Below are 19240 nucleotides of genomic sequence, written 5' to 3'. Positions count from 1 at the left end.
CAAAGTTTAGCAGAATATGGGCTGGGTTCATGTATAGTAGGGGTCCCTGGGCCACGGCCCATTCAGAACTGGGCTGCATAAGTGACGGGCAAGTGCGTTCATGCACACAACTCCACTTGCGTGAGCAGCTCATATGCAAAGCTCCATTTGAGCAAGCAGTGGGCGCCTGCATCTGCCACTCGTGCCAATGAAGCTGCACATGTGAGCACGCTAGCCTGCTGTTTGCGCAGAATCATCTCGTCACCTGCTGCTGCCACTGCCAGTCCACAAAGGTTGGGGCCTGCTGATGTATAGAACACTGCCGTAATTTATAGAATAAGGTAGCATGGCCTAATGCCCATGATAAGACATGATCATAGTTTACAAACAAGGCACAAATACAAGCCAAAAATGTATTAATCGAGCATAATGCATAAACCCTGCCACAAATAAGGGTAATTTTTTCTTCTACACATTTGCTCCTGCTTAAATTTTACTTTTGAAAAATGTTAATTAATTAGTCCTTCAACTTCAGAAATAATTATGAAAATTACTTATTTTAAGCTAAATTAAAATGAATAAATTTGTTAATTCAGACATATTTCAAAAAATGCTATACTAGGGATTTTTTGGTATGCCATTGTGGCATGAAATAAGCCCCCCACCTCCCCCAAAACAGTACATACTAGGCCTTAACATGAGAAACAATTTTTGTTTCAGTCTCATTAGGAATAGTGGGTGTGCACATGCCCAAGTGATCTATTTTGCTGAACAAGTTTATTATGTTAAATAAAGATATCACAATGTTAAATGTGGCCTCTACGGCAAATAGGTTACTATACCTGAAGCAAATTCCAATTTTGTCTTACCTATGTAGCTAAGTAGGACAGGAAGAAATATTAGACCATGGGTTGCTCCAAGTAGCACCATGGTTAAATACATCCTGAAGTAGAAGATCTGGAAAATCTGAGATTTGGAAAAAGCAAGCACCACTATTCCTCCAAATTTTGTGAGTGTAATACCACTGAAAACCTATTGAAATTAAAAAAAGAAGTAACAAATCTAGCGAAGCACATTGTCCTGCTATAGTCAACGTACCCATTTTCCAACAGGTCAGAATTATTTTATTTTTACATTATTTTTTATTATCAGCATCATTATCAATAACAGAAATTTATCAGCATCTTGTCTTGTGCATGGTTAGCAAACAACCTTCTACTTTCCTATTATCAACTAGTCAGGTTGGTGAGAACCAGTTCATTGGTATACAACCTGTACTAAGTTACTTAATGAAAGAGAGAAGCTCATTGTGTTCTTCCTTTTCCCAGTGTTCCTACTCTAGATGACTCTTCTCATACAACAAAAACAGTGATCTGCAACGGGGATGGATATTTTTAAGCAGGGGACCTCATCTCTCTCTCCACTGCAATCTTGCCAAGGTTCAGTAGTAAAAGAGGACACAAGCAATGGAATGGTATATGCCAGGGTTGTCAAACTCCCGCCCCTTGGGCCGGATGCGTCATGTGCTGGCCACGCCCGGTTTAATGAAGGGGAAAAAAAGTCCCAATACATCACATGATGAGTTTGACACCCCTGGTATATGCATATGAAGTGTGGTGCATAGGCACACTCCGTCCTTGATCTGTAGTCCTTAGGGTCAAAATGGTTATCTACCCCAAATTTTTAGCTATAATTACAACTACAGGAAGAGATGAACTTTGTCTCCACAGATGCAGAGTGTAGATTGCATACAGGTCATGAGCTGTTAAGACAATTGAGCTCAATTCCTGTGCCTTCTATTGCCTAACAAACAGTATACAAAATGCTACTTACACAGCTCCCCATTTGGGATAGTGCTTCCTCAGCACGCTCTACTCTTGTTGCTTTTGTACTAATTGTAAATGCTCTTGTCACATGACTACAAAACTCAACAGAGATGCCACAACTCTGCAAAAGAAATAACTTAGATATTAGGATATTCTACTGTTTTATAAAGCATAAGGCATTCAAATAAATGGCAATTAAATACTAATAGAATCTTGCTAGAGCATATATGCAAAATAACAAAGCAGGAACATGAATCTGCTGTAACACATTAAATGCAATAATAAATGCAGCAAGTCAAATTATATACCCAGTGCCTCTTTATCAGCTTCTAGATGTCTATCAGCAGATAAACATTCTTTGTAGAAAAATTCATAGTTCAGAAATTATCAAGATATGAAGATGGCTTTTAAAATATCACAATAGTTACAGTTACAGTGGATATAAAAAGTGTAGACACTGCTATTAAAAGGCCATTTTTTTGAGATGTAAGTGAAGTGATTTGTCTTGGTTTGATTTTTTCTTTCTTCTTCCTCTTCCTCTTTTACCACTTTGGATGTTGAGGGTGGTCTGATTTTTTACATTTCAATAAACTGGCATTTTAATGGATATAGATTTTTTTACAATTGTATAATTGAATATTGTTTTACCTCTAAATTAGTTATTATTAGTTCGATTTATTAGTTCGATTTATTAGTTTAAATACAGGTAGTCCTCAATTTATGACCACAATTGAGCTCCAAATTTCTGTTGTTAAATGAGACATTTATTATGGGAACGCTACAAAGGTGGTAACTGACAAATGGTCATAAGTCACTTTTTTTTCAGTGCCGCTGTAACTTTGAACAGTCACTAAATGAACTGTTGTAAGCCGAGGACTACTTGTATTAGACCAATTATTCTAAGCATAGCACATATTAAGTCAACTATTAAGCAGTCGCAAATAAAGATGCATTATTGGTGAAGAGACATCAAATCTTGATTCCCAAAAGTTAAAAATCCTTAAAAAGAGTTACTGGGAAAGAGAACATTTTTTTGTGAATAAGACTTGGAAGATATCAAAATACCACTCACTGGTAGGCAGGAAACCATAGAGTAAAATGGGAAAAGAGGGCAATTGTTAATTTTTTTTCTTTTTAAATTTTCAATACCAAATTGGTAAAGATGTCCAAAATCAGCAAACATTTTCCAGGTTTAATTTCAAAACAACTTACAGAATTGCTTAATTTTATTTCATACAATTTTTTGTTGGGGCATTGGTAATAGATGCAGCTGTGCACAACATTATCTGGCTAACTCATGTGGCTGATAATGGACACCAAGTCTAAGACAAATCTTGTCACGGTATTAAAAAAAACAAGATTTTCATAGAGATCTAAATGAATAGAAACAAAAAGGGAAACACTTCCTTTTGACAAGGAATGATGTGTGTCAAGCACAGCATGTATTCTTTTGAGCATTTAAACCCATCTTTAAGGCTATAAATCGTACAGAATCTAAGCAGTATTTGTTTTGCACCAAAGCTTTTTAAATAGAGTAGGATTAAAGTGTAGGTAAACTTACCATTACAAGGTTTACTAAGGAAACTGCATTTAAGCTGATACCCCAGAGCCACATCACTCCAAACATGTTGACCAGTATCATAGCAATAGTGAAGGAAACAATAATGGCAGCCCATATTTCAAAACCAAGCAGCACCATAGTTACTATGAATATTGATCCAAGGGAAACGCCAAGATTAAAGATGGTGTCATCCACAATTGTTAAATATTGTTCATAAAAAACATAGAATATGCTATGAAGAGAAAAATAAGTAAACAAATTTACAAACCACAGCTTTCCACGTAGCATCTTCTAAAAAAGTCACTTTCCACTTTTCAAAAATTGAAGACAAGAATGAAAGAATACATTTGTCCAACCCTAATCACAATGTTCTATTCCAATTTTCTAAACCTAAAGATAGGCTTCTGTAATACAAACATGCATTTGAAATTTAACTTTATTTTTTTTAAAAGAGTAAAGGGCACAAAGTACTATTGTACAGGTATTTGTAGCTAAACACATACCCATTTATCATTATGAGAGCTTGTTTGGTGTAATAAAGGTACCAAGCTAGAAAACAGGAGACTCTTGAGTTCTGGTCCTGCCTAAGGTGCAAAGCCAGCTAAGTGACTTTTAGAAATTGATTATGATGATTAGACACCATTAAATCATTGTTGACTTCTAACAGCCACATAGATTTTCTCCATAAAAGCTCTTCCAAATCATACCCATTGTTGCTATAACTTAGTTTATCTACCTTGCTGCTAGCTGTCCTCTTCCCTTCCACCTTTTTCAGCATAGCTTTCTCCAGATTAAAATTATTTAATGTCTGCTGATGATTGCAGTAAAAACAACAATTTTGCTTTTTTTTTTCTTGATCATTTTTGTTTTTTTCCACTAAAAGAGCACCAAAACGATGTTTCTCCACTACTAATGGTGGCAAAAATAATTTTATTATTTTGGGAGGAAAGACAAATACCAAAATTACATACTTTATTTACAGATTAAAGATTGATTGATTGATTGACAAAAACTGGGTAGTTTTAAGATTTTTTTAAAATTTGTGATTCTAGATTTATAAACCGAAGCCACAACACTTCAGTCAATCAAACATTTAGGAATTGGTCAGAGCAATGTGGAACACTTTGAATATAGTTCTAAATTAGTATTATTGCTTTAATTATTTGCAAACTGTTCTATCTCTGCACAGGCTTATTAATATTTTCCTGTTTATAAAAATCCAAAAATTGCACAGAAAAAAGAATTAGAACCCTAATGCTATCACTTCATAATAATCAAAATTTGCAGTAGCTTTCAAGTGACTTCAGAGGATCATGCAGAGAACAAAAAAGAAAAATAGTGGTCCAGAACAAACAAGTAGAAAAGGGCCAGAACAAAATTTAATTTTGATTAAATGAAATATATTAGCTGTTATAACAATCTATTATAATTTAGTCCCATGTATTTAAAAATTTCTCCTTTTACAATTTAATGGCAACTTCTGAAGCAGCTCAGAGTACCATTCAAGGATTGGCATATATTGTAATATAATTCTTAGCGAGGAAGTTGTGGGAAAATTTTCTGCCCATAAAGAAATTACTGTACCTGTAAGGAAAAACTTCGGCATTTTTTACTTTGTGGACCATGGCTTCAGTAATATTGTATGCTATAATTCGTGCTTTTTTCAATGCATCAATAAAGTCTGCTGAGGTTTTTAGCACCGTATGGTAAGTCATGAAGTAAGTGGCTCCAATTTCAGAAGAGTTGTGTATAAAGTTGACTGCAGAACTATATGCAGCGTGTCCTCTGAAAAAGGAGAGTACAGTTGGCATACATCAAAAAAGCTGCTGACTTCTTTCAAATCAACCGACTAACAGGCATTTCAATTTGCATCTGTTATCTTATTAGGAAATGCTACAGATCAATACTTGCTAAAAGTATACAACACAAAGCAATAGAATGATGATTTGCAGCATGGATGTAGTCAGGGAATAAAATACTTTGACAATGAAGTAAATATTTTGCTGGTAAAGTCAGGAGTTAAAGAGTGCTCCAGGCATAGTATAATGTTTCTTACTTTAAGAAAATGACAGTATTAAATTTGGTAGCCCGGAGGTCCATTGGGAATACCAGGCACATTTAGAATATTAAGAAAATGATGGGAAAAACACAGTTCACATGCAGCATCATATTTGCCATTGAATAGGCTTGGATAAATTTTAGGACTAATTTTTGTATGAATCAAGAAGGCTTATAAAGGTAGGGTACTATTGCACCTCTTTAAAAAAATCGCTCTCCAAAGAAATTATGGGTTTTTTTTATATATTTGTAGCAGTGGTGAAATGTAAAATTTGTTACTACCGGTTCTGTGGGCGTGGCTTGGTGGTGGTGGGGTAATATGACTGAGTGGGCGTGACCAACTTTTTTTTTTTAACTTTTAAAACCATTTTTTCTACAACCTCTTCGACTGAAGAAATTATAAAAAAAATACTTTTAAAAGCCTCTGACAATCCCAGCTGAGTTGCCTGATGGCAGCAGCTTTTTTTTTTAAAGCCTCTGACGATCCCAACTGACTTGCCTGATTGGCAGAGGCTTTTTTTCTTTTTAAAAACATTTTTTCTATAACCTCTTCGGCCGAAGAGGTTGTAGCAAAAATGCTTTTAAAAGCCTCTGATGATCCCAGCTGAGCTGTGCGATCATCAGAGGCTTTTTTAAAAAACTTTTAAAAGCATTTTTTCGGCCAAAGAGGTTGTAGAAAAAATGCTTTTAAAAATTAAAAAAAAAAGCCTCTGATGATTGCGCGGCTCAGCTGGGCATGGGGAGGTGGGCAGGGATTTTTTCTACCGGTTCTCCGAACCACCCACCTCTATTGCTACCGGATTGGGCAATCCGGTCTGAACCGGGAGCATTTCACCCCCGATTTGTAGGTTTTAAGAGGCATAATGGCTCTGAAACAAAATTAGGGCTGAAAAGGCCCCATGCATTCAATGATAACAACAGCCAGCAATCCAGGGAAGATGCAAATTGCAGTACAGGCAGCCATGCTCTCTTCAATTTCCATTTACTTTTACCTTTTTAATGGACAAATACTGTATACTATTGGTCATATCTGCAAATGAACTATTGGATTACAAAGATCCATTATTATTAACTTTCTATTACTTCTATGTGGTACTCTAAGGCCTAAATGCCTTAGCCTGTATCTTTGCTCATAGCACAAGAATTTTCCAATTTTTAAAATGAGAGATACAGGGTACAGGCAGACACACTAGAGTTTCAGTTTATACTACTAGATCAAAGAAAAATATAAAACCATATAATATATGTTTTACTGAACATTTTAAGGTGGCAAAGCCACTCAATTTTACCCCTTCAGTTTAATACCGTTACAAAATCCACCTAACATTAACCTAGTTAATGTTTAATTCACTTGCCATTCTGAATATTATGGGACTACATATCAAATGGTTTTGAAAAAATCATAATAGATTTCATGCATCCTGACTTATAAAGTCAGGATGCATAAAGCTTAAATTGTAATACTGTTCCAGTACATTTCACTTTATAATTATGGTGAATATTCTCAGAGAAAAATAAAATTGGCTAGCTTCGCCTTTACTTTTTACTTGTATTTTCCCTTCTTCATAGTCGGCAACTATGCTGATTCTTTTTATTTTGAATGTATCCGAAGAGCTCTTTTGTTGTTATTTGAAATGATAAAAGAGTTTCAGCTTACTCTGAGTTTTAGATTTTCTGATGTAAGCATTCAAATCTAGTCTACCTATATGTATTGTTTTTGTGTTTTGCAACTCACAATATAGGTCTATTTCTTCACTAAACTTTCAGTATGGCTGCATTGACGTCTGCTGTTTTCTAGAATTGTAGGCAAAATTACTGTTTCCTTTCTTAGAAACTCCTACGAATGTTGAGCTCCTTTTCCCACTAGCTTCTCTTGCTATTAAAGCCGACTAACCATTTTTATTTTAAGTTTAAATTAAAAATTTGAACATAAATAACATAAGTAAATAACTTCATTATTCACTTCATGCCCTTTTGAAAGTTCTTGATTTAGAGCCTTGGTGGCGCAGCAGACTAAAGTGCTGTTAAGTAACACCAGCTACCTGCAATTACTGCAAGTTCAAATCTCACCAGGCTCAAGGTTGACTCAGCCTTCCATCCTTCCCAGGTAGGTAAAATGAGGACCCGGATTGTGGGGGCAATAAGCTGACTTTGTATAAAAAAAGAACACCGCTTAGGGGGGGCCGAAAGCCCTACCAAGCAGGTATATACAAAAGTATGAAGGCTATTGCTTAACGCCACCATGGTGTAAGCCACCATGAGTGTCCGGAGAAGGGCGGCATATAAAACGAACCAATAAATAAATAAATATTTTAACAGAATAGCAGACTAACAGAGTTGAAAGGGACCTTGGAGATTTTCTAGTCTAACCCCCCTGCTCAGCTAGGAAATCCTATAATTCAGACAAATCTCTTTTTAAAAACCTCCAGTGTTGGCGCACACACAACTTCTGAAGGCAAACCATTCCACTGATTAATTGTTCTCACTGTCAGGACATTTCTCCTTGTTTTCTAGGTTGATTCTCTTCCTGATTAGTTTCTATCCACTGCTTCTTGTCCTGCCTTCAGACATTTTGAAGAATTGTGGCAGCACCTTAAATATTGGAACACTGCTATCATGTAACTCCTAGTCATGTCATCCCTTTTGGAAAATATTATTTGAACTGGTTGGGAGTAATCACCTCCACAACTATTATTAGCATACAGGTATATTTATCTTTCTTTTCAATTGTTTTGATTCCTTCTACATGGAAGTTATATCCTTCAATTGCTGTGTTTCAATTATGGCAATAATTATGCTTAATTATGCTAAGATTACATTATATTTATTAAGCAATATTTGCCTACCCAAATATAAAATTAAAGTTCAGCTTTATTTTGCACTTCTTGTGCTGTTAGCTTTATTATATAGACAAAGAAAAGCCAGGCATTTTATGACTCAATGTCCTTCCAAACGTACCCCTTGCCACATTTCGGATTAGGATTATCTGAGAGGAACATAGGGAGAAATTTCATGAAGTCTTCACCCTCAGGTCTCTGTTTTCCTTCTTTAGTCAGTGGCCGGCAGCGCACACATGATGGATTGACAACTGTATAAATGTTATTGGAAAATATTCATAAAATTAACACTTGTCTTCATTCATGTAAAACTGAATCAATAAATTCATTAAGATTTGAAATTCAGCTGTACCTGAAGCATTGCAGAATGCTCCAGTGGTGTTATAAGTTCTGCAACAGGAAGATTGTGGTTTGATCCAATCAAAGTAGTCATCAATCCAGGAAGAAGGTGCATAGCTAATTCTTGTACTAAATATGAAAATGGTACCATCATTTGTCAAACATTTTCATGTACATTCTATACAAACTGCATATTTTTTAAAAAAATATACAATGCAGATACCATAAGTTTTAAAAAATAAACAGATAGTTCTTGACTTATAACAGGTTGTTTAGTGACTGTTCAAATTTACTTGCTTGTCAGAAGATCGCAAAATATGGCCACATGACCACAGGACACTGCAACTATCATAGATATGAACAAGATGTCAAGTAACTGAATGTAAATCAGGTGATCATGGGAATGCTGCAACGATCATAAGTGTGAAAAATGGTAACTTTTTTCAGTGGCACTGTGACTTCGAAGGGTCACTAAACGAACTGTTCTAAGTTGAGGTCTACTTGAATTAGAAGCGTTTGAATTGACAATCTTGAAAACACCAGAGGGGTTTCCTTCAATCCTTAGCAAAAAAGTTTTAAATAAAAGTTCAAGGATTGATGAAAGGAGAATGAAATTTGATTTACTAATACAGAATGAAGCAAGATATTTTAATTCTGAACATACTATTTTGGAACAATGGACCCAGAAGTTAATTTTAAGAGTGGCTGCCTCTACAGATAGACTGTGTGTTTAAAAGTTGCTGTGGAAGAGTAGCAGGTTTCATTGGTCAAGACTGACACTGATTTGAAAATGGATTTAAATATGACAGACTACAAGAATGATATGGAAAATGATGCTACATTGGACATAATAACTTAATAATTCAAAAGGAAATACAAATAATAAATCAAGAGTGTGACCTAGATAATTTTCCTATATTGGACTTACACAAGAGGCTGGTTAATCATGAGTCTGAATAAAATTTGTTCCCATTCTAACAGAACATTATTTGCAAGAGAAAATCTTTAAGGAAAAAGGAAAATGAATACCTACTAGCTGCTAATCTCTGCTGCTTCAAACACTTGCTGTACCAGAGAATTGTTGTCACATCCCATTCCTCCACAAACCATATTTTGTCCATCTGGCGTTGTATAATTATGCCCTTCTTTCAACACAAAATATACTGGAGGACCTGCATGCAGGTATTTGCCAAGATCGTTGAAGTAGACTATCAAATAGGAATCCTTATTTTAAAAGAGAGAGAACACAAAGGAGACTAAAGTAAGAAAAAATTTCCACAATCTTGGTGTCACAGTGGTTAGAATGCAGTACTGCAGGCTCCCTCTGCTGACTACCGGCTGACAGCAGTTCAGCAGCTCAATTCTCACCAGCTCAAGGTTGACTCAGCCTTCCATCCTTCCAAGGTGGGTAAAATGAGGACCCAGATTGTTGGGGGGCAATATGCTGACTTTGTAAACCACTCAGGGCTGTAAAGCACTATGAAGTGGTATATAAGTCTAAGTGCTATTGCTATCCCCCCCTCCCTCCTTCCCCCCCTCCTCCCTCCTAATCTATTTCTTATATGCACAAATAGGGAGCAGTCATTCTCAGGAAATTTTTAGTATTTCCTAAGAAAAAAAGTAGCGGTACAAGCAGTTGAAAAACTTACGTCCGGCATTGATAATCTCTGGTCCAGGCCAATCTCAACTTTATTAACAACTGCTATGCTGAATGATAACACACCCACAAATATGGATATCTGAAATACAGTAAAATCATCTTTGTCTCACAAATAGCATTTATATAAAACCTGTTCAAGATTTGATTTACATACTTGAAATCTATAAAGTAAATCAGTGCTGCTAGAAAATGTACTGTAGCTCTTCCATTTAAAGGTTAAAACAATGTCATGGTACACTAGCAATAGGGTGGAAAAAATATTTAACATCTTCCTGTTACAGTAAATGTAAGTAAAATTAACATTAATCTGTTCAGACTACTGAACTGATTTTTACTATTCTGAAAACCAGCCAAAGAAGAACACAAATATGCATAAAATTAAATATATTCGTACAATTATAAAAAATCTCATGATTGCATTTAGATTATTATCTAGAGTTTAGATATTTTAAAAGAAAAGGAACTTTAGCTAAAACAATGAGGGTATACGTACAATAATTGGTCTCATCCAATCTTTAAGAAGAAACGGAGAATAAATGTTTTTGAAAAATTGAAACAACATGCTTTTAGAGTGATGGGAGCTACTGATTTCTTCACGACCTTTGATACAGCACAGGACATCACATCGATTACTCTGGAATATAAAATGCCAAAATGAATGTGTTGCTAAAATAATGCTGATCCAAAACAAATATGAAAAGAGTATATAATGAACTTACCTCTTGGCGCTTAATATCCAAGCCCAAGAGACTTACAAAGAAGGTAATCTGCAGAAGGAAATCAATAAACACAGCCACAGCAGCAAAGAGGGAGAATGAACGAACTGCAGGCATAGTAGACAAGCTCCCTAAAAGAGAAAAATAAACAGATGTGTGTCATACTAACCCAATACAAAATAATATATTCAAACATTTATATACCTCTTCCCATAAAATATCATGAAGCAATTTGCCAACCCAATTTTTAAAAAAGTTAACTAATGTAAAACACTGTCATTAAAAAGAAAAGAAAATACTAACCAGTACATTTCTACAATTCATGAGAAGATGGTGAAAAAAATGGGGGGGGGGGGGGTGTTGGGGGTTTATTTATTTATTTTATTTATTTGTTTTAATTTGTATACTGCCCTTCACCAGCAGGACTCAGGGCGGTGAACAGCCAGAATAAAACAGAACATACAAAATTTAAAAACAGTTTAAAAATAATTAAATATTTTTGGCCGCAATTTAAAACAACCCAATTAAAATCAATTAAATTTAACCAAAACTGTGGGATCAAGCCAGCCCGGCTAGGTGAAATAAATAAGTTTTCAGGGCCCGACGAAAAATCCGGAGATCTGGTATTGTACATATCTCTGGGGGGAGGTTGTTCCAGAGGGCGGGCGCCGCCACAGAGAAGCTCTCCCCCTGGGGGTCGCCAGCCGACATTGTCTGGCGGACGGCACCCTGAAGAGGCCCTCTCTGTGCGAGTGTACTGGCCGGTGGGAGACTATTGGTGGCAGAAGGTGGTTTTGTAAATACCCTGGCCCTAAGCCATGGAGCGCTTTAAAGGTGGTCACCAACACCTTGAAGCGCACCCGGAAGACCACCGGGAGCCAGTGCAGCTCGCGCAGGAGAGGTGTCACATGGGAGTGCCCCGTCGCTCCCATAATCCCCCGCGCGACCACATTCTGCACCAGTTGGAGCCTCCGGGTTCACCCCAGGGGGAGCCCCATGTAGAGAGCATTGCAGTAGTCCAGGCGGGAGGTGACGAGTGCCTGAGTGACCGTGCATAGGGAGTCCCGATCTAGAAAGGTAGCAACTGGCATATCAGGCGAACCTGATATAAAGCCCCCCTGGCCACGGCCGTCATATGCTCTTCTAAAGACAGCCTTGCATCCAGGAGGACGCCCAAGTTGCGAGCCCTCTCCGTGGGGGCCAGTGATTTGCCCCCAATAACCAGCGATGGCACCAACTGGCTATATCGGGACACCGGAAGCCACAGCCACTCGGTCTTGGAAGGGTTGAGTTGGAGCCTGTTTCTACCCATGTTGCATGTGTTTAAGCAATGTACCAAGATAATAGGCAATGCTTCAATAAAAACATTCCAAAGTAGGCATTACCATTGTGATTTTTTTGCCAAATTCTGGTTGAATTCCTAATGAAGATATTATGCCAAGACTCCCATACAAGGACTACAGAAAATGTTTCAGTATACCGCAATATGCTTAAGGGCTCTTTCTCAATACTCAGCATTTAAGTGAACAGATGCTTTAAATTCAAAAATAACTTGCAGAAATGAAACCAGTTCTATTATTTTATTCCATAATATATCCCTTTTTCCAGCTTTATCAGAAATACATTTGATGAAAAGTAAAAATATGGGTAGTATTCTGCAGAGCTGTTCATAATCAAGACTGGATTAAAATAATGTTTCCACATTGTATCAAGAATTTGGCAGTTTATATTTCACCAATTTTGGAATTCTACTGAAATGTATTTTACTTGTTCCTTTTAAAACACCTCTATTCAATTCACTTGGGGCTGTTGTTGATTTTCAAGGATTTAAAAATAATGGGTTTACCTATTCTACTTTTTTTACATACTGGTCATGGAATATGAGAAAATAATTAATTCCAAAATCCTAAGTACCCAAAAATTTAAAAATCTTACCTAAGAAAAAAGCCACTGTCTCTGAAAATGAGGAAAGAAACATGCTAGGAGCCACCTCTCCAAGGATTCGACCAATCTGCTTATCTAAGGTTTCATCTTGAAGCCGTTCATCTCTCTGAAATTATAATTCACTCATTAAATCAAATTGTGTCTCAGATTATGATACAAATTGTTTTAGTTAAGAAAATGTAGAAATATGCTTCCTTGCCAAACCTGCAAAGGCTATTACTGAAAGATCAGTAATATATTTTATATCTATATGGTCATTCAGGCCTACATCAACACTCATATGTATGCACACACACTGTAAAAACTCTCAGAAATTCTAAATATTCTTCTTTAAAATATTGTAAAAATCCAAAATGAACACCAATGTATCATTGGCCAGTTTCTCCAACCTAAATATTGGTTTCTCTTCTGAAAACAGGCAATCATCTTTTTCACTGCTGTAGCAATTTCATGTTTAGATGAAATGCAACACAATGTTTTAGTAAACAAGACTAAATTAATCCCCCTTTTTTAGTCTTGTTATTAATGGCTTTACAAAACCCTCAAGAGGGATGCTGTGTAAGATTTATCAACATGGCTATATTTCTGGAAAGATTAAAGCCCTTCCTCCCTGGAAAGTATGGTGTTTTGTTTTCTTCTAAAAGGCTTCTCCTTGTTGTATGTCTGTGCATACACAGAGGAAATGCTTTTTTTGGAACTATCAGAATTAAGCAACTGCATATACACATATACACTGATATGTAAGCATATGTATATTTGAAAAATGCCTTTCAAATACTTGCCATGCTTGCTATGAATCATGGCCACGAAACCTTTCTTCCCATAACAGGGAGCTTGCAGGCATGAGGGAAGTGTCAGCAGGCTCACTCTTGCACCATGCTGAAGAGCAGGTTGTTTCCCACAGAGGTCAAATGAAGCTTCCCAGAAAGCCTGCAAACATAGTATTCTCCTTGCTTCCCAGAAACTGATATTCAGTGCCACCCAAATAGTATTTAAAAGTATTATCAACACATTATGGCAAAAAGCCAAATTATATTAATTACAATGGAACCACCATAGGGTTCCAGCTTCTTGGCCGCAGGCTTTAAGGCCATGATTTATCAGCAGGCTCATATTGTCAAAAAAGGTCCAAAGTTCAGTTTTCAGTATTTCCATCCAAACGTTGGGAGAGCTACTACCAACAAGGTGAGCTAGACAGATTATCATTTTGGCTTGTGTTTCCTTTTCAAGCCAGAGAAAGAATCATAGGCTAAACACACCACTAGTTTATTCCAACAAAATGGTGTATATGCAAATATCATCTTACTATATATGTTATATTAACAAAAATACCTGAAATGTCTGAACAATAATGAAAATGTTATCCACTCCAACAGCCAACACCAAAAAGGGAATGACTTCAATAACAATTAGTGTTAGAGGGACTCCAAAATAGCTGAAGATACCCAAAGAACATGCAACTGAACTTAGCACTATCAGGATGCCTGCAATGCCCAATGAGATCTTTGAATCCACCTAGTAAATAAAGACAACATACATTGAAATTCTGTTTTTACAATATAATTACAGATTAATAGTTTGATTGTCAAACCAGCTGCACTTTATTACTTGTGCCAATACAAGCATGTGTATTTAATTCAACGAAATATAAAGTGAATAGGCAACATCAGGAACATCAATTTCTAATTCAGGAAATATGTAATATACATTTATATCTCTTTTACTTATTTAGGAAAATTATTGTTCTGAAACATGCGATCTTCAATACTTTTAGATAACATACTGTATTGTATAAAACAATTAGGGAGCTCGCTACATGTATCTCCATAAATTTTCAAGAGAAAAACTGCTTAAAAAATTGATAAATTTGCTAATTTCTAGAAGACTCTAGGGATATTTTATAGCACATACGGGTTTTCCTGATATTGTATGTTATCCACCTATCTTACTACTTAGCTGTTAAAGAGGTAAATGTTCAAAATAAAAAGATAAAATAAAAATAAGCATTAAGGTGCTAAAATTTTAATTAAACTTGCAAGACATTGAACTCTGTTTTTAATTTCAATAGTTAAAAAGATGCATACCAAGAATCTAGCAGCACTCTTAATATGCCCAAGAGCCAGGGAAATGTATACAAACATGACTACATAGCTAATTACAACAGTGTGAACATCACTGTTGCTTTCTCGATTTATTTCATCTTCAATACTACGTTCAGCAGAGAAGGAAATTGTTAAATTTGGGTTGTCATAGTTTTTCACAAAATTGATAAACCTGAAAAACAGATAAAAGTGTCAATAATTTTTAAGAAAGCTAGACTAACCAATCTCTATTAAACACAAATCTTTGAGCAAAATGGGCACAAATTATTTCAATATGTTATTGTTAAATTGTACCCTGCGTTGCCAATATATGCTAATTTTAGTGTAAATTCCTACGTTTCTTATGCTTAATTTAATTTCAAATTAAAACTATCCTTGATCTACCCAATTAAGATTTTAAAAGTGAAATCTAGTGGTTGTAAGTGTAAAACAAGGTTTGCATAATACAATTCCTATACTGAAACAACTGAAAAAGTTAATATATCAAAAAACTCTTTTATTTCTGAATAAATATTCAAATAAATAAGTATTCACATTATAAAAACATGAAGCTGCTTTATTTTGGAGCACTTAAAACACTGTAAAGCACATCTTTATTAGTAATAGTAATGAAGTACGTATTAGTTCTAAAATTACTAAGCAGGAATAGTTTACTGAGCTTCAATTTGAAAAGTTTATAAAGATTATGTCAGATAAATCTAATTTAGAAAAACACTTACTCCTTTTCCCAAGCCAAAACTTTCATAATCTTTTCTGTGTCATTGTAGTAATTGATGACAGGAAATGTGATCACAAGTGCTGTGGCATTATTATAATTTTCATCTAAATATTTAATAAAAGAATAAAGTAGATGATAAACTATTTCAAAGACACACACATAAAATACAAAATAAGGGTACCAGTTCACAGTTATCAAGCTCCTCACCACTACACACATACTTGTTTAAAATGAAGCTACCTTACTTGTAAAAATAGGAGCAAAATAGCATTTTACATCTGCCTAAATTCCTGCCAGCACATTTCATTCTCTATAGCCAAGAAGCAGCAATTTTTTAGTTATAATGTCCCACACATTATAACATAACATGCTAGCAAATAAATACCAGCAGCAATTTACATATCTGCAATATAGGGATGGTATAATTTGGCCTGTCTAAAAAGAAAGTGGATTTACAGGCCTGCTTATTTCAACAATAAAATGAACAAGTACATCACACTTACTGTCATATCCTCCCATCACCAGCCATGGGAAGACAGGACCACCGAATGTCCCCAAGCAAGGTGTGTGAAGGAGGCTTGTGTCATTCAGAGATGCTGGAGCCCTATCAAATTTGGACACAATGTGATCTGTAAACTGGTATTTCTTATGACAATATTGCAGTAAATTGCAGTGACTCATAAAGACCTGGCTTTTCAGAAGACCTTTAGAGTACACAAATTTTAGAAATAAATATATACTCAATCAAAAAAAAAAGTCATTTATTTCAGTTTTAATTTAGAAATTATTGAACAATATTTTTTCAACTACAAACTTTCAAAATATGCCTTAATTTGGAAAATTTTAGGGCACAGTAGTTCACTTTACAAATTCATATTTATATAATTTGTATTATCTGAGAGCTACAATAATACATTGAGAAGTATTCTGGCTTGGTTACTAAATGTAACCAAGGGGTGGGAGGCACTGTGTTGCGGTGGTTCTCCTCCTTTCTCTCTGACCGGTCGCAGTCTGTGTTGACAGGGGGACAGAGGTTGACCCCAAGGCCCCTCATATGTGGGGTGCCGCAAGGGTCGGTCCTCTCGCCTCTCCTGTTCAACATTTATGTGAAGCCGCTGGGCGAGATCATCCGTGGTTTCGGGGTGGAGTACCATCAGTACGCTGACGACACCCAGCTGTACATCTCCACCCCGGATCACCCCAACAATGCCCTTGAAGTGATGTCCCGGTGCCTGGAGGCCGTACGGATCTGGATGGGGAGGAACAGGCTCAGGTTCAACCCATCCAAGACCGAGTGGCTGTGGTTTCCGACGTCCCGATATAGTCAGTTGACGCCATCTCTGACTATTGGGGGCAAATCACTGGCCCCCACGGAGAGGGCTCGCAACTTGGGCGTCCTCTTGGATTCACGGCTGTCTTTAGAAGAGCACTTGACGGCCGTGACCGGGAGGATTTTCTATCAGGTTCGCCTGATTCGCCAGTTGCGTCCCTTTCTGGATTGGGACTCGTTACGCACAGTCACTCATGCCCTCGTCACCTCCCGCCTGGACTATTGTAATGCTCTCTACATGGGGCTCCCCTTGAGGAGCACCCGGAGGCTCCAACTGGCGCAGAGTGCGGCCGCGCGGGTGGTAATGGGAGCGTCATGGCGCTCCCATGTGACACCTCTCCTGCACGAGCTGCACTGGCTCCCGGTGGTCTTCCGGGTGCGCTTCAAGGTTTTGGTTACCACCTTTAAAGCGCTCCATGGCTTAGGACCTGGTTATCTACGGGACCGCCTAGTACCACCAATAGCCTCCCACCGGCCAGTACGCTCTCATAGAGAGGGACTCCTCCGGGTGCCGTCAGCCAAACAATGTCGGCTGGCGACCCCTAGGGGGAGAGCCTTCTCTGTGGGGGCACCTACCATCTGGAATGAGCTCCCCCCAGAGATACGGAGGATCCCGGATCTGCGCACCTTCCGCCGCGCTGTGAAGACTCTTTTATTCCATCAAGCAGGCTTGGCCTAATCTCCTCCCTCTTTTAATATATAAATTTTAAATCTGTTCTTAAATTATTGGGGTGTTTTAATTTGTCTGGGCCAAAATGATTTAATTTGATTTTAACTGGTTTTTAAATTTTTGTATTTATGTATTTTATTGCTTGGCTGTTCACCGTCCTGAGTCCTTCGGGAGTAGGGCAGTATACAAATCAAATAAAACAAACAATAAAACAAACAAACAAACATGTGTTTCAATAAATCACATTCTGATCTGGTTTAAGTAATATTAAGCAAAATCCCAAGACAGGGAATTATGGTTGATCTTAAAGTAAGTCTTAACTCTTGGGCAAATGCATGCTTACCAATTATATTTCAAGACTGTATTCATTAATTATGCTAATTTATTTGTTTAGCTTTGGATAGATACTTATTTATTTATTTATTTAAAGGTTTATACGGCTACCCAATTCATGCGTTGCAAGTTTGGGCAGCAACAACATAGACAGACAATAAATTGAAAGAAGAAAAAAGCAAAGAAAATTATTTATCAAACAAGCAAAAGTATTACTGGTTTCAATACTATGTGTTTGTTGAGCCCTCATGGCAGTTAACCAAGTGTATCAATATAAAGAAAAGAAAAACAGCCTAGCAGAATTTTAAAGTTACAAAAGTATATAATCAAGAGACAGGGATGGTATTTTTGACTGGGCCTACCTGACACAGTATAAGAAGTGAGAGTGGAAGTCGGCATAAGTATAGAATTCATCAGCAACGTGAGCATCTAGGAGAGAATGACTGTTCTGGAAGTAGTTGAGAACGCTCAGAATAGTACAGTTGTTATTGTAGGGAGCAAGAGGTGCCAGGCAAATGTCCTTCAACATTACAGTTTCATTTTGATAAGATGCAGTTATATTTTCAATACCATTTTGCAAATCTAGTATCTGCAAATATGAGAGAATAAAAAAATGTATTATTTAATATACTAATGGGACAGAATCTTTTCTCTCTGTATCTTTAAGATATGATAGATGAAGTTAATTGTAATCAACATTTTAATTAAAAGAAAGATATCAAGCACAATGAGCCAAAATAACTTTTCAGCAAATTCTGAAAACAGTACTTTTCTTAAAAAATCAGAATCAATTTAACTGACAAAAATACAATATTAAATACAGTATCATAGTATTGAAAAAGAAAATGTGAGTATGTGTGCGTTTCTGTGTGCTTTCTTTGTTAAATGAACATAAAATTTAGTGAGTTTTCTAGCAAAAAATTTGCTTTTATACACACACACACACACAATTCTTTAAGTGAATATGTAATTTATTGAGCTTTCTAGCAAAAGAGTATGCTTTAATTAAAAGCATTTTTCTTGCAATCTTATAATTCCCCCTGCCACTGATCCTATTCCTTGATTTGAAAGCTAATCTATGACCCATTTCAGTTTTTATGCCTTTTATTTTCCACCAGCAATCTCACACTGAAGTCTATCAGCTCTTACGCTATCATAGTACAGTCC

General features: G+C 36.4%; 1 protein-coding gene across 2 annotated transcripts in view; it reads right to left on the bottom strand.

Annotated features, from left to right (window-relative positions):
* NPC1 (NPC intracellular cholesterol transporter 1) overlaps positions 1-19240 on the bottom strand; it is a 40351-nt gene that overhangs the window by 1988 nt on the left and 19123 nt on the right. Inside the window, exons 9-24 of one of the 2 annotated variants that reach the window (XM_070940586.1) lie at positions 18436-18662; positions 16244-16344; positions 15742-15844; positions 15005-15194; positions 14253-14435; positions 12912-13026; positions 10980-11107; positions 10754-10894; positions 10250-10339; positions 9634-9824; positions 8614-8729; positions 8383-8512; positions 4951-5151; positions 3367-3598; positions 1813-1926; positions 849-1011 (exon numbers count right to left, since the gene is read on the bottom strand). In XM_070940586.1, coding sequence (XP_070796687.1) covers positions 849-1011; positions 1813-1926; positions 3367-3598; positions 4951-5151; positions 8383-8512; positions 8614-8729; positions 9634-9824; positions 10250-10339; positions 10754-10894; positions 10980-11107; positions 12912-13026; positions 14253-14435; positions 15005-15194; positions 15742-15844; positions 16244-16344; positions 18436-18662 — 2425 coding nt within the window. Of the gene's footprint in view, positions 1-848; positions 1012-1812; positions 1927-3366; positions 3599-4950; positions 5152-8382; positions 8513-8613; positions 8730-9633; positions 9825-10249; positions 10340-10753; positions 10895-10979; positions 11108-12911; positions 13027-14252; positions 14436-15004; positions 15195-15741; positions 15845-16243; positions 16345-18435; positions 18663-19240 lie in introns of those variants that run through there. The other variant, XM_070940587.1, reaches the window with a different exon arrangement.

Source organism: Pituophis catenifer, unplaced genomic scaffold (assembly GCF_029215685.1).
Source record: "Pituophis catenifer annectens isolate HBS135680 unplaced genomic scaffold, rPitCat1.0.hap2 SCAF_3, whole genome shotgun sequence".
Lineage (NCBI taxonomy): Eukaryota > Metazoa > Chordata > Lepidosauria > Squamata > Colubridae > Pituophis > Pituophis catenifer.
This window is presented reverse-complemented; position numbering and strand designations above follow the sequence as displayed.